This window comes from Strongyloides ratti (genome assembly GCF_001040885.1).
Source record: "Strongyloides ratti genome assembly S_ratti_ED321, chromosome : 2".
NCBI lineage: Eukaryota > Metazoa > Nematoda > Chromadorea > Rhabditida > Strongyloididae > Strongyloides > Strongyloides ratti.
This window is the reverse complement of record NC_037308.1, coordinates 15,277,750-15,293,977: the sequence shown is the minus strand read 5'-3', so window position 1 is coordinate 15,293,977 and position 16,228 is coordinate 15,277,750. Positions and strand designations below refer to the sequence as shown.

Genomic DNA, 16,228 nt, shown 5'->3' with positions numbered 1-16,228 from the left:
GTTTATCTATTCATAATTCTATGTTTTTCGATGAATTATTATTGTAGCGATGATTATGATAGATGTAATACCAATAAGGAAAGGATAATTGAAGCCTGTGGATTTTTTTCCGTTATCACTAGAATGGTATTTTCTTTTTTTTTGACTTTTCTTTTTAATCTTAAAATCGCTAGTACTGTCAATTGATTGTAAAGTATCTGAAGCTGAAGAGATATTACTATCAGATTGAACTAGCATTTCAGTTGGCAATTTTTTTGAAGAATTGTTATCTAAATCTTCTATCATACTACCAATAGAATCAGAAAGAAGTGGATTAATTTGGTTGGATTTTATTTTAGCTTTATTAAGAAATTGTTTTAATTTAACCGGTGATTTCTTCGTCTCTTCAACTACCTCTTTATTTTGAATGTCAGAAATTGTACTATTTGATTCTTTTGTGTCTTTGCAATTAGGTGACTTATAATCATTTTTTTCTTTATCGTCATTTTCAATTTTTGAGTTTGTAATTTCTGTATTTTGATTATTAATATTCATATTAGAGGTTTTTTTCGAGTTCTTATTTTCATTCTGTATAATTGGTTTTAGAGAATTTTCTACATTCTTAGCTTCAGATATAATGTTATCTTTCAAAAGATTTTCCTCATGAATTATTGAATTTGCAATCACTTTATTAATATCTTTTTCCATAGTAACAACATTCATAGGAGCTTTTACTTCCTCATAGATATTTGGTCTCAGTACTCTTTCATTTATTACTTTTTTTTCTTCAATAGAACTATTTACAGCATTATCTAATTGCTCTTTAGTTGTATTCTCAAATGATTCATTAGGAATATTGATATTTTTAATTGCTGGTATCTCTGGTATTTTTTCATCTTTCTGAATATCTTGAACTTTAACCAAAGCTTCTACATTTTCACATACTTGTTTTAAACTATTGCTTAACTGATTTTTATCGTTACTGTCTGAAACTTTATTTGGAATTTTAATTACTTCTTGATTAGATTCTTTTGTAGTTACAACATTTTTATCTTTTGACAAAATTTTTTCATTGTTTATTTCTACTTTATTTTCAAGAATCTTTGGCAAATTTTCTTCGTTGTTCTGAACAATATGATCAATTTTTTCTTTTGTAGTTTTTTCATACTCATTTTTAGTTATGTCATCTAAATTTTTTATTTCAAAGGCATTAGATGTTAAAATATTGTCATTATTTGTGTATTGACTAACTTTTGGCTGAGTATCTATCTCTTGATTCTCTTTATTATTATTTTTTATAGCATTATCTTTGCTAGCTTCCATAACAACAGTTATTGAGGGTTCTTCGTATTCTTTATTAATAATTTGAACTGGGTTTTTAACTTCTTTCTGAATAATTGAATTTGAAAAATCTTTTATTTCATTTTCATCATCGTTATTTTTTGAAGATAAAAATGAATTTTTATTTTCTTCTTGAAGACACGGTTTTATAATTGGGTTTTCTTTTTTTGGCTCTAAAGAATTAGTAAGTATTTTTGCTTCATCTAACAGTGATTTTGAAATTTGTTTTTGTTCAAGTTTAGAAGATTCTGTATTTTCTTTGCATTTAATAGGTTTGTTTTCTTCATTTAATTCAGTTGTTGTAGATAAATGTTCTTCATTATCAAGCTTACAAATTTCTTTTGATTTCTCATGTGATTGTTTTTTGGAAAGAGTATCTTCTAATTCTTTTTTTACAGTTTCTTCAATTGTATCTTTTTTTTCCTCTTCTTTCATTTCATGTATTAAATTTGCATTTTCAAGTTCACCTTTAATAGATATTTCTTGAGTCTTATCAATATTTATCGGTTCCTCATTATTCGAACAAATATTTTTAATATCATTATTATTCTCACATTTATTAACAATTTCAATTTTTTTTTCATCCATTAATTCAGCTTTCCTTTTAATTTCTTTTGCAGTTCCAACATCAGTAGATTCTGAATTGTTTGAAGCTAAATTAATGGTTTCAGTTTTCTTAGATGACATTTCATTTTTAATATTTTGCATATCTTTATTATCACCACTATGTCTGCAAAATATTGTTTTTAATAATATTATATATTTAAAATTCAAGCTTACATTTTTATTATATTAGGTAACTCTTGATTATCCATTTTTTCTATATTTTGATTCTTTATTGAAACAATATTTTCACTATCAAAGCTTTTATCAATTCCTAATTTACTAAAATTCTAAAAATTATGCAAAAATTATAAAATTAAAAATTTATTTAACTTACATTTTTATTTTTTGAATCATTCAAATTTTGTATAAAGTCTAATCTTATTGGCTTTTTTTCACTAACAACTTTACTAGTAATTTTAGAAAATTCATTTTTAACTACAACTGGATCTTTTGATTCTATCTCATGAACATTAGCATTTTTTAAATTATCTATTTTTGTCAAATTAATATTTTTATGAATTTCCATTTTAAAAGATTCTGGTGTACATTTTAAGACAAGTGATATTTCTTTTGCATCAGATAAAGATATTTTTGATACTTGATTTTTTATTTCTTTTTCAATGTTCATTGGTGGCATTACATTCCATGGCACTGTATATTCAAAAAAATCTTTATTCATAGTTAAAGATTTATTTTATTAAGTCAAACAATCTGTAAAACAATAATTTAAAGACTCAAAACAAAGTTTAATTTCTTAATAAAATTTTATTTATTCATAAAAATATAAAAAATTGTTCAAAAATAATATTTAAGAATTACAAAAATTTACATAAAAAAAGTAATTAAGATAAAAAGATTAATTACATTCTATATACTATATTCGTTAAAATTTGAGTTGATTTAACATTTTTGAATATTACTGGTAATTGACAATTAATACAATTATTTGAAGTATAATACTTTAAGAATTTTTTTAAATTAAAAAAAAAATATATATATATATTTGTTAAATATTAATTTTGGACAAATTTTTTTACTAATTCAGGAATCTCTTCAGCTCTATGGAGAAATTTATGCTTAAATTGATGTTTCGATTCAAATTTAATATATTGAGATTGTCTACCAGCATTTATAGCAGATTGGTGTAATTTTTCACCTAATTGCCATGGTATAACATGATCATCTTCTGCATGTAATATTAAAATAGGTGCATCAATTTTTTTAATATTTTTATCAGAATCCATAACTAAACCACTTTTTTTTAAATTACCAATAAATAATTGTTCCTGAAACGGTATCCATTTAAAAGGTTTACTTAATGGATGATTAAGCATAACATCTCTTAAATTATTAAATGGAGCTTCTAAAATAATGCCTTTAGGTGGCATACCCGCTTCACTCATTTTTCTCATTGAGTTACATGCAACTCCTGTACCCATAGAATGACCCCAAACATATATTCTCCCATCAGCAAATTTTAAAAGATGTTTATAAACAGTTACAGCATCACTAGCTAATCCTTCATCTGTAGGCCTACCTGTTGAATCTCCATAACCCCTGTAGTCAAAAGTTATTACATGGAAATCAGCAGATGAAAGAACATTGTATAAAGCACATCTGTGAGGAGTAGTTCTATCGAAAGTATTACCATGCAAATACAAAAATACCTTGTAATCTTTTAGTTTTAAAAGATTTTCAAATTCATTTAATGTTAAATTCTGCCCCTTATATTTAGTAGATAATGATTGAGGCAAAATATGCCAAATGCCTAGTTTACTTTCTAAACCATTATTAAGATAAAAATTTACTCCCATTGAATTAATACCATGATATGATAAATCATTATATTGTTGAAATGGATTTCTTAAAAAATTAAGAAAAAATATGTGTTGCATAAAATAGGGAAAAAATATAAACAGTAATGGAAAAACAATATACATAAATATTAATGGAATTGAAAATAGTATAGCTGTTTTTGTGAGAATTTTTCTAAAAAAAAATACTTTAGTTAATAATTAAAAATACACTTACCTCACAAGAGAATTTCCTGAATTTTTCATTTGCTTTTTCTATAAAAAAAAAATTATATTAAATAAAATTATATAAAGATATAAATGGATACAAGAACCAACAAAGAATTATAACTTCAAAATAAGTTTTATATAATAAATAAAGTTAATAGAAATAATTACTCCAAAAATAGGAAAAAAAACTATATTATTTTTAGCTGTTAGTCAGTTTCCATTGTAGATTCAGAAATGTAAACACTTTGTCCTGTCTCTCTTGTTACACTTTCATACATAGTTATCAAGTGTTGATTTTCAATGATCAACTTCCTTATATCTTCAATAACCTTACAAGTTTCAAATCCTGAAGCATTACGAATAGCATAAACTGCTCGAAGAGCACATTTCTTTATCTCTTCATCTTTTAATTTCTCAGCATCTGAAGCATTCTCCTTTATCTTATATTGAATTTCAGTCCGAATCAATGGGGCAAAAAATTGAATACGTTGTTTAAGTTCATTAGGACAAAGATTAATAAAACGTATTATCATCAAATAAGCTAACATTTTTATTTCATGTTCATCAGTAAGTCCCTTCTCAAAATAACTAAGAAACTCAAATACATTAATAGAATCTATACAATTCGTTGCAAGAGCATACATACTAAAAAAAAATTTAATTATTATTTTTTAAAAATAAAATTTACCATTCAAATGTTGCCTTTCTAATTTCGATACGCTTATCAATTTTATGCTTAAATGGACCCATTTCAATAGTTTCAATATAAGCTTCATCAACATCAGTTTCAGCATAAAGAAGTGGTAGTAATCTGGAAAGAAATGGTTTGACAATTCTACATCTATTATTGACAGCAGCATTAAAAGTTAAAATGGCATGCCTTTTAACAGAAGTATCAGAGTGGTTTTGTAATTTATTAAGAATATCTTCAAATACTGGTAGAAGAAATTCATCAATATTAATGTTTTTAAAAGATAAAATATATCTTACAGCTGTCATAGATGTAGTTATCATTTCAATTACACCAGTATTTCCTAAATCTATTAATTTTGGTATAAACTCTGATGGTATAATAACTGCTAATCTTCCCATACATTCAGCAACAACATTTCTAGTTCCTTCTTCTCCACATTTTGAATGATCTGTCAAAACATTCCAAATAGTTGGAATTTTTGATCGAAATGCTAACACTGTTTTGTCATTCATTTCTTTACTAGTTATTACTTCTTTTAAAGAATGAAGTAATAAATATTGTTTATTCTTATATTTTTCTAGTGATGAAAATAGGAAATCTAAACTGTTTGTTATATTACCAATTACATAATGTCCAATTGAAATGGATGCAGAATTTTTTACATCTTCATTTGAACTTTCTAAAGCACCCAAAAGAATTTCTTCAGGTTTTTTTTCAATATATGGAGAATAAAATACTTCTGGAAATAATCTTCCAATTTCTCCATATGTAAGAATGACAAATTGTTGAATTTGTGGTTTACAATTAGAATCATTTAAATGATTTGTAAGGGTATTAACAACAGATACTGCATACTCGACAGATCCATTTGCTTTAAGTACAGTAGCAACACCTTTTGATATTGTATATAAAGCCTGTTTGCTTAATAATTCATCATTATAAACAGCCATTGAAATTGCTGATAATAATTCTTCATTTGTTGGCTTATTAGCTAATGGAGCTTTAACAATAGCACTAATCATATTTAAAGCTGCGGTAACAGTTTGTCCTTGCATTAAATTAGATTTGCTTTTTTGAACATATGAATTTATGAGAGATTCAAGCCCCTCTGATATTTGGTCCGGATAGTAAGAAATAGCACCAGTCATAAATTTAAAAGCCAACCTAGAAATCAAAAAGTCGCTATCATTAATAAGTTCTGGAATTCTTCGAACAGTATTTATAAGACCTTGCCCTTGCATCCCATTATTTTTAAATTTTCCAGTTAATGGTACTAGAAAATTAAGGGTGACAATTTTTAAATTGCGATCATTTTTCTTTAAAAAATCAGCTGTATAAACTAATGTCTTCGGTAGAAAAGGAAGTAAATCAACTTTTATAGACGATTTGATTATAATTGTTAGTGATTGTAAAATTGTAAGTTTGGATGAATCGTTATTTAAGTTATCTATGTAGTATTGTAAGATTTCATTAGTTTTGTTTTCAATTAAATCACCTAATGTTGCTACAAGCACACCAGATGCTCTTATAACTTTCTCTTTAATTTCATGGTCTAAAGCATTAATTTTGAGTATTTGAAAGATATAATCACCAATTTTATTTACATTATTTATAAATGCTTGTGTTTTTATATACTCGTTGTTGGTTTGCTTCATAAGACTAAGTGCTTCAATAACATATGATGAAACCATTATAACTTCAGAAATGACTTTAAAATAACCATCATTAATTACAGATGCCAAGAAAGGCATTAATGTATCAAAGGTTAAAGCAATAGAATCTAACGTTGAATATTGCATTCCTGTAGTGATAAATGTTAACACTTCAACTTTAAAATTCATATCCACATTTTTCTCATTTAAAACATTGATTCCAGCAATAATCAAATCTTTTAAATACATTGATAATGACCCCGGTATAGCTATAAATAAAGTTTTCAACAATACAAAACATGCCTGTTTGGTTTTAATATGTCTAGTCCTTAAAAATCTTAAAATATTTCCAACTAAGCTTTCAATTTTTTCTAATGATTGTTTTACAATTTGTACCTCATTTTGATCTAATCTATCATAGTCTATAGAATAATAAATTTTGTGCTTTGTAGTATCAGATTGTAAATATAATACCAAATCAGGTGACAATGATATATGAATATTATTAAAAATATTTATCAAAGAGTTAAATATCTCTACTCTGACGCTTTCTTCTCTTTCTTTTATTCTAGAGATAAGAACAGGTAAGAATTTCGATATGTTTTCAGCCAGCCCTTCTTTATTACAAGAACAAATTGTTGTGATACACCTTGCTGAAGATTTTCTTACTTTCCATGAATAGTCTTCATCGTCAGAATAGTTTTCATCTGACTCTTCAGTCAAATCATCTTCATCTTCTGTCTCCATACTATCACCATTGACATCATGATGATAATTAGGATCGTGTTTTATATATTTAATACATAATTGACTAATATCTTCCATAAATACTGTCATTTGTCTTGCACAACGAGAAATAAATACATCGAAAGCCTTTCAAATAGATTAAATATATATATATATGAATAAAACTTACAGTTATAATAGATTCCTTCAGTTCATCATCATCTTGTTCATCTATAAGTTTTATAAACAAATTGATAAACTATAAAAAAAAAAGAAAATAAACTACAAGAAATTAAAAAAAAGTTACCGTTTCAACCTTATCTCCAAAAAGACGTGGATTTTGTTTACAAATTGCAACTACAGAACAGACATAAATTCTAAGACTTTCTGATACTGAAGTATTAATAAGAAGTTGGTGTATTTTATTCATTAGATCATCAAAAGTATCTTGTGATATTGATTCACAAGATGCGCTAATAGCTACAATAGCTAACTTTCTCATACTTAGTTTCCCATTTTCTAATAAATTAAAAAATAAAGAAAGAAGTGAGTTGACCTCAGAACATGCTTCAATTTTTCTAATAATTAATATAATAATGTCAAGTATATCAACTTTAAAATTATATGAGTGTGAAAACTTTTCACTTTCAACATATCCTTTTAAAATTGGTAAAATAGTTTTAAGAACTGACAAAAGTTTTGTATCTTCCGACATTGGTTGTTTGATGGCTTCTTTTACTGAACTTTTAAGAGCTGTGATAACGGCATCTCTTGTACATTCCTCACATGTATCAATATCTCTTACTAATGGTATAAATATTCTATCAAATAAATTCTGTTCTCTCATGTGTGAAACGAGTACCACAAGAAATTTTATGGATTGTGATTGGACCTCTCCAATCTTATCCTTCACACACTTTACACATTTATCAATCATTTTTGCATACATAACGTTATCAATAACAGTTGCCACAGATAAATATTGTGTGTTATTAGAAGATCCATTATTTTTATTACTATCGTTATCTGAATTTACAGGCCTTTCCAGAAGATTAATTAAATCATTTATGGCCATAAATCTCAAATCTCTGTCAGTTGAATCCATCTTGTCTAAAAGAGAACTAATTTGACCTGTTACAACAATTGACGACATCCTTTTTAAATTCTATAAAAAGACTAACAGATCAATAGTTAAAATAACTTGAAAAAACAAAAAAAAATATAGTATATAAGAAAAGACAAGAAATAACGAACAGTATACCAAAAAATAAACAAGCAAAATGAAGACCTAAGGATACTTATATATGTTTCGTTATGAGAGTACTAGGTAAGCTATGTGGTAATTCGCTTAATAATAATATATATACAGTGTGGTTCTCGAATGTTTTTCCATTGAAACTAAATTATATATAAATCACAAATAATGGAATAAATTTTGCAACTATCCAGTTTTGCTAAAATCATTTTTTTTTAAGATTATTTTTATAATATAAATATCATTTTTTTTATTATTTATATACATGTAGTAAATTTTTAATTGTGGTATTTTTTTAGATTTTGCAGAAAAATGTTTTTTTAAAACACAGAAAAAAGATCATCATTAATGAATCTTTATAATAAAAACATTTTTTTTCTCAGAACTTAAAAAAATTAGTAACTTTGTTGAAAATAATGCATTTGAAATGAGACAAACACCAAATTGTATAAAAGAACTTTAAAAAAGCACATTATATTTTTATAATGATCTACATAACTCAGATAAAAAATAAAAAAATTAAATTTGAAACCTTTTTTTTACCTGGAATTTTGAAAACATTATAAAAAATTTTTAAAGAAATTTATCTATAGAATTTTTAACTATTATAATAGTTAATATGTTTACAAAAAAAATTAGTTATTAAAAAAAAGTTGATTCTTGAAGTTTTGTTTCTGATAGGAGAATTTTAAAATGCTAACTGATAAGATAAAACGTTAATAATTTTTTTTAGAATACAGATACTTACAATTAGATTTTGCAAAACGATAATCAAAAGTTTCGAGTATAACACACTAGGGAGTTAGAAAAGAATCTGCATTCTAAAAATAAATATAGAAATTACTAAAAAAACAAAACATTTTCTATATCAGCAATGGTAAAGAATTGAATCTCATTTAAAAAAAGTTTTTATATTTTTTTAAAAAATAACGATATTAAAATTTTGATTTAATATTCATATTGAATTGTAATTAATAAATCACTTTCAAGTAATGTTATAAAACAAGCAAATTTTTTTTAATAAAAATATTTATAAAGAATGTTCTTGAAATCATCTTTTTTGACATCACAAAAATGCAGTATAAATTAAACATTCAATTATATAACGAAAATACAATCATTTAAAATCTTGTAAAAAGTTGTTTACGTAGGAAAGTCTTCATAAATCACCATGTTTATATTTTGACTGTATTTTTTTTTTATATTTTTGTTTTTAAAAAATTATAAAAAATTATTTAAATCTTAAAGTATCAAAATTAATTTTATGCTTTTATAATATTTTTGATGTTTGATAAAAATTTCATTTTAATTGCTTCTTCAATTTTTAAAAAAAATTTTTTGTAAAGGGTAAATTTATAACATTCAATATTAAGAACTTAATATTTTTATCAATAAATATATTAACTTTTAAAGTCCTTGACCTACTTTGAAAGAATAGTTTTAAATTTCGAATCATATATATATTTTTCTTATATTGATCAAAACCATACTTTTCATGTCACAACTATGTTATATTTACATATTTTACTAATAATTTTAATCTTTATAACAAAAACAACGGCAAAAAGAGCTATTGTTGGAATACCAGTACCTGGACGAACGGTTCCTGCTTACAATATTTTTAATCTCTATCGAAATTCTTGCATAGAAAAAGCAAAAAATTCAGTGACACTTAAAAATTTAAATTTAATATTAAAACATTCTGATGCTGATGCATTAACAGAACGATTTTATAGAAATTTATTTCATGCTATTGGAGAATTAGATATCGAAAAATTAATGGGAAAATGGTATGTTATTATTGATACACCCAGCTATCATAATGAAAAATGTTGTGTTTTTGATATGAAAATGATTGAGAAAAATAAGTATACTTCATCATTTTCAATTAAAGAATATTGTAAAGATGGTGTACAAGACATTGTTATTGGAGGTGATGGGCAACAGTTTGGTCCAGATCCAGGACAAATATTATTTCATTTGAATCATCCTAATGATGTATGTCCATACTTTTTAATAAAACTTGGAGAAATAAATAATGATAATGTTCATGAATATATGATATTATCACAACCTATGAAAGCACCAACAATAGTTCTGGCCAGAGAACCAGAAAAATTTATCCAACAACATGGTGTTGAGATTGGGCAATTTTTAGATAAACATGGATTTGCACATTCTTCAATAATACCAAATGCTACATTGGAAGTAACAAATTTCGATGGTTGTCAAAATTTTTACAATTACGACATAGTAACATAGTATTTTGAAATTATTTAATTCGGAAGAAAAAACTAATTCTTTTCTTGAAATTAAAAATTTTTAATTGTAACTAATAAATACATGTGTAATATAAAAAAAATTCAAATATATTACAAGAAATTAATATAAATAGGTTAACAAATCAATAGTTTTTAAAAAAGAAATATTTTTTTTAGTATAAATTAAAAAAATATTTAATCTTTCTCATTTAGCAATTTTATTTTATGGTTTTATTAATTTTATTTAAAAATTAAATGTCTCTAAATTTATCAAGTAGAATTTTGTTTAATAAAAAATAAAGCATCTATTAAATAATGTGAATGTAAAAAAATATATTTAAAATATAAATTTATTGTATTAATAATTTTTTTTCTTTTTTTTTCACACATGAATTAATTTTTATTTGCTAATTAATAATATGATTGTTGCGTGGTAATGTTAGCAATTGAAAAATGAAATCTTCTTTTTCAAATAAAATTTATTTTTCTAAATGATATTTAATTTAATTCGTTATTAATTTTAAATTAAACTGTTGCATAAAATTATTTTAACTTTACATCTTTGAAAAAATTGTATTGATAATTTAAAAAATATATTATTTAACAAAATTAACATATTAATTTTTTAGTTCTAAATAATTATCAGATTTATATTTATTTTAAATGTTTTTATATATATCTTTTTTTTGTTTATTTCCAAAAAATAAAAATTTTATTACTATTCTATTATATAAACAGTTTATTATTAATGAATTTTTGTTTCTAATAAAATAAATGTCACTAATAATATGAATGGTAATAAAAAACATATCATAAACATTTAAATTGATAAAGTCAGACAATTGATAACTTATCATTGATAAAATATTTTTGACAATTTGATTGTTAATTTCAGGTAAAAAAGATTATCATTTTAACTATGATAAACTTATATATAATATACAAAAAAAAGTTTATAAGTTCTTTTATAGTCTTTATATTACATTTAACAACATATTAAAAATATGAAATAAATTCATTGATATATAATAAAAAAAATATATATTTGGCAAAAAATAATATTTGATAAATATTTTAAGATATAGACATATAATTTATAATCAAAATAGGCTAGAAATAACCAATAGATGTAATAAAATAAAATTATTTTCAAGACAAAATTAATGAATCAAAAATACTTTGATAAATTTTATTATTTTCTAAAAATATATATAAAATCAATTTAAATTGTTACTTTCAAATTTTAAAATTAGATAAATTTTAAAAACTGAAAGAAAGTGAAAATTTATTATTCATTAATATCTTCCAATACATCGTCACAATCTTTAACATTACTTTCATCAACTATATTCAAATTTTCTTCATATAAATGTGGTTCACAATCAGATAAATTAATTTTCGGTAATTCTAACATTTGTTCAGGAAATCTCCATGGTTTAAAATATTCTTCATGTTTAGTTTTCCAGGCAGTATATGAGAGACAGTGTTTATGTAATTTTTTTATAACAACAGGTGCAATAGTTTTAGTTAATTTATTAACAAACCAAATAGGAAGTTTTCCACGGGGATCTGAATGAGCAACATATGTAATTTTACATCCATTTTTAAGTTGTTGAATGTGGTATGCTGTCAAATAGACTGAAGCACGAACATATTTAGAAAATGGTGGGTAATCCTAAAACAAACTATTAACTTTTTTTTTTAGATAATAACATACTTTATGACATATTGAATGACTTGATATAAATTTTTCTTCTCCCATATCTAACCAAGAACGTTGCATAACAAAATCTCTACTTTTGAATGGTGGCATACAACCAACTGTAACATTTAATAAAAAAAATTATATATTATAATTCTTTTTTTTTTTTACCTGCATAATAACAAATGTTTGTATTTGGATTTATTATACCAATATCTTTACCATCAATCATATACTTATCCCATTTTTTTCTATAAATTGGGTCAAGTAATACATCATAAACAATATCTGCTTCAACATCTTCAAAAAATGTTGAAACCTTAAAAAAAAAAATTAATTTAGATAGATATATTAAATAATTCTTACACGGTACATTAAAAATTCTGAATCAGATACTTCTAATGTCCAAACTTTACTATTTTTCTTGTCAAAAACACAGTTCCAATTTTCATCATCTTGACATAATATACGAATCTTTTCAAAGTCACTATCTTCTAAAATTCTAACTTCTCCATAATTTTTTAAATGTTCTTTAGATATGCTTTTTGAAGTATTAATATTATTATTTGTCGCAACTGACGACATAATATTATTATTATCTATAAAAATTTTAAAAAGTTAAAAAATAAATTACGTATCTTTTTATAAGATTTAATAAATATTAATTATACAAAAAATAAGATAAAACGAAATATTAAAATGCCATTAAAAAAATTTTTATTTTTTTAAGTAATTTTTCTTTAAATAATAAATACTTTTAACTTTTAAAAAGGTACACTAATAATATATACTTAATAATATTATATTAATTTTTATAGTTATCATTTTACAATTAAAAATGTTGTATAGTATTTTTAAAGGAAATGTTTGTTAGAATAAAATATAGCTTTGAGGATTTTATGTGTAAATGATGTATTTTTTATAAAATTGTCATTATATCAACAAAATTTAAAAAATATGCATATATAAAATTGATAGGAATAAAGTTATAGAAGTATATTAACAAAAAAAAAAAAGAATTAAGTACTACAATTTATTTATAGAAATAAGTATAAATTTTAAGAAAATAAGAAAATTTGATAAGATATTACTACACTAATATATTAAAATTTTTTATGATTACTAAATATCTTTTATCAAAATTTTATATGCTCAATTTTGTTTACATATATAAATGAAATCCGTTTAAAAAAAAATGTTATATTAAAAAAAAAGTTCTGGTGAAATTTATATAATATGGTTATAAATAAAATAAAAAAAAAAGATTGTAAAATCTATTAATGCATTAAAATAAAAAACAAGAGACTTTCATTTGAAGCGTTATAAAGGGAAAAAATTAATGTCTTAACAATAACAATGACATTAATTGCAAAAATTAAAAATAATATAGAAAGGATTAAATAATTTAAATGTATCAAAATCAATAAACAATATCATTTAATATAAGTCCAAGTACAAATAGACATATCATAAAATGTAGAATATATATTTTCAAACTAAACAAGTATGGAAATTTTCACCCACCAATTTAATATAAATATATAATGTCAATTCCATATAGTTTTTCTCATTTCATAAATTAATGTTATACGATTTTCAATTAAATATTAATTTTATATAAAAAAAATGATATATGGTTAAATATATAAATGCTACTTTTTCTATTTTATAATTACATTTTAAATGAAAAAATTATTATTGTAAAAGAAAGTATAATTATAAGCCTTCAGTAATAATTATAAAAATTAAAGTAAAAAATTAATGCTAATTTTAGAGTGACAAAGAATAAAATTGGTTACTTTTTATATCTTTTTTACAAATATTAAAAAAAAAAAGAATTTATTTATTTTAATCTAAGTAATACATGATTATAATTATATTACACATATATATATATAAATTATTTACAAGTAAAAGTACAATATAAAAAATATTAAGAAAAGATAATTAAAAGTTTTTGAGTTACATATTAAATATATGTATATTCATAAAAGTAATAATGAATAATATTTTTTATATTAAATTTTATATTAAAATTTATTTTTGTGAAATTGTACATTTGTTAAAAACATTCCTATAAAATGAGTGATTTTTTAATTGACATTGCATTGATTTCACAGCAAAAATAAGTTTCTTTTTTAAAGTTTCATTAGCACTTTCAATCATCTGTTGTATTACATAATTTCCATATTGATCAGAAATCATTAAACGTAAGAGATTTTCGGAAGAACTGTAAAAAAAAAGATTTAAATTTACAGTTAAACATAAACTTACTTTTCAAAAACTTTATCAATTAAATAATTTTTTTCTGTAGACGTTCCATTTTTAAGGCAAAATTCAATAACATTAGAAGCATACTTATTGCATGAATAACATGATAAATTTTCACGAAAACACTTTAATATTTTATGTCGTTCTGCAGAAGACCCATAAATAAACATTTTTTGAGCAACATAATTTCCATATTCATGAGAAAAAAGACAATCCACATAATTGTAAAGCTCATTTGTCATAATAAATCTTATAAAAGATGGTATTGTTTTAATAATTGACTGAATAACACGACAAGAATATTGATGAAGTGAAAGATCAACATACGAAAGACCATTTTTATTTTTATCAATCCTTAAAATAATATTCTCATAATTTTCAGTTGAAATTCCAATAATTATTCTTTGAACTACATGATTACCATGTTGATCCAACATACATCTAACAATATTATCTTCTATTTCATTTGCAATATAAGCAGTTTCCACAGAATCACCGGTTTCAAGAGCTTTTTGCATTACCCGACAACCAAAAGGATTAAGAGATAATTTTAAAAAGTTTCCATGAAGTACCTCAAAAATTTGACTTCTTTGCAATTCACTACTTAAAGAAAAAAGTTTCTGAATAATATAATTTCCAAAAGCATCACATGATAATTTTAAAACATGTGGTAGCAAACAGTCAAAAATAGCTGCTTTTTTTTCATTTGATGAAGATTCATACATCTGTTGAATAAATCGAGAACCAAACTGATCTGTGGCAAAAGTAAAAATATGTCTCTTAATATTATCAAGATCAAGACCATCAACATCGCCATTACGACATCTTTCTAACAACTGATTTGATTTTCGATTAAAAGGTTTCTTCTTTTCAGAAGTAAAATAATATTTAGAGTTTAAAGGAGGTGAATAATCATCTTTTAATCCATACAAACATTCTAATTTTTGATGTTGACCATTATTTTGAAGAAATAAATTAAAATCATTACCAAAGGTTATCGGATTTATAGAGAAAGGTGAAGGTGGTGGTGTTTCATACATTAAAAAAGGTTTAGATGATTCCTCACCAACCAAAAAATTTGATGATATTTTTTGTTCTTTGAATAAATTTGGTAAATTTGAAGAAGACAATCCTCGAACATCATATGGAAAGTAAAGAGAAGAATAAGATTGAAACTGATGAATATTTTCTTTGTAGGGTCTTCTTTTATTAACAGTTTTGGGACATAATAATTCTTGTTCACATTCTTTCCAAACTAAATCTTTTTCCTCTTCTAACAAATTGTTATCACATTTTGTTAAAAATTTCTGAGAATTATTAAGCATAAGTTTAGAAAAACAATTTGTTAAATTGATATCAATGTTTTTTGCATCTTGTAAGCTACTCTTGTTTTCAAATTGTGAATGATCTGAAACATACTCAAGTTTATCTGTTAATGTTACCATATTATAATTCATAGCCATAATATATACAAGTAACTGAAAGTATAAAATGATAAGAAAAAATTTACAAAAAGTTAAGATAAATTTAAATATTTGAAATTAGTGTATATTTTAAGTCAAATCACCAACATAATTTATGAATTTTTATATTTTTCTATAAATATTACATTAATTTTTTTTCTGTTCAGGATACCTAATAAAATATATCACCTTAAAGTAATATATAATATACTTATGCTAAATAATTAACTAATTAATTGTTCTAAAAACATTTA

At 23.2% G+C, this 16,228-nt stretch overlaps 5 protein-coding genes across 5 annotated transcripts; 1 reads left to right on the top strand and 4 right to left on the bottom strand.

Moving 5' to 3' along the window:
- Window positions 1-18: 18 nt before the first annotated feature.
- On the bottom strand, window positions 19-2,605 carry SRAE_2000484900 (Hypothetical protein; the record flags this gene model as incomplete). The annotated part of the gene is made up of 3 exons (XM_024643780.1): window positions 19-2,050; window positions 2,101-2,213; window positions 2,261-2,605. 3 exons carry the CDS (start codon window positions 2,603-2,605, stop codon window positions 19-21), a joined length of 2,490 nt encoding a protein of 829 aa, XP_024509414.1.
- A 334-nt stretch (window positions 2,606-2,939) lies between these two features.
- On the bottom strand, window positions 2,940-3,986 carry SRAE_2000484800 (Hypothetical protein; the record flags this gene model as incomplete). The annotated part of the gene is made up of 3 exons (XM_024643779.1): window positions 2,940-3,706; window positions 3,752-3,915; window positions 3,958-3,986. 3 exons carry the CDS (start codon window positions 3,984-3,986, stop codon window positions 2,940-2,942), a joined length of 960 nt encoding a protein of 319 aa, XP_024509413.1.
- Window positions 3,987-4,156: 170 nt separating this feature from the next.
- SRAE_2000484700 (Si:dkey-72g22.1) lies at window positions 4,157-8,175 on the bottom strand (the record flags this gene model as incomplete). The annotated part of the gene is made up of 4 exons (XM_024643778.1): window positions 4,157-4,595; window positions 4,639-7,169; window positions 7,213-7,281; window positions 7,330-8,175. The coding sequence occupies 4 exons, from the start codon at window positions 8,173-8,175 to the stop codon at window positions 4,157-4,159; spliced, it is 3,885 nt and encodes a 1,294-aa protein (XP_024509412.1).
- A 1,608-nt stretch (window positions 8,176-9,783) lies between these two features.
- On the top strand, window positions 9,784-10,539 carry SRAE_2000484600 (Calycin-like domain and Calycin domain-containing protein; the record flags this gene model as incomplete). The annotated part of the gene is made up of 1 exon (XM_024643777.1): window positions 9,784-10,539. One exon carries the CDS (start codon window positions 9,784-9,786, stop codon window positions 10,537-10,539), a length of 756 nt encoding a protein of 251 aa, XP_024509411.1.
- Window positions 10,540-11,826: 1,287 nt separating this feature from the next.
- On the bottom strand, window positions 11,827-15,974 carry SRAE_2000484500 (Maternal protein pumilio; the record flags this gene model as incomplete). The annotated part of the gene is made up of 6 exons (XM_024643776.1): window positions 11,827-12,213; window positions 12,256-12,359; window positions 12,412-12,559; window positions 12,607-12,839; window positions 14,343-14,470; window positions 14,515-15,974. 6 exons carry the CDS (start codon window positions 15,972-15,974, stop codon window positions 11,827-11,829), a joined length of 2,460 nt encoding a protein of 819 aa, XP_024509410.1.
- Between the last annotated feature and the right edge of the window lie 254 nt (window positions 15,975-16,228).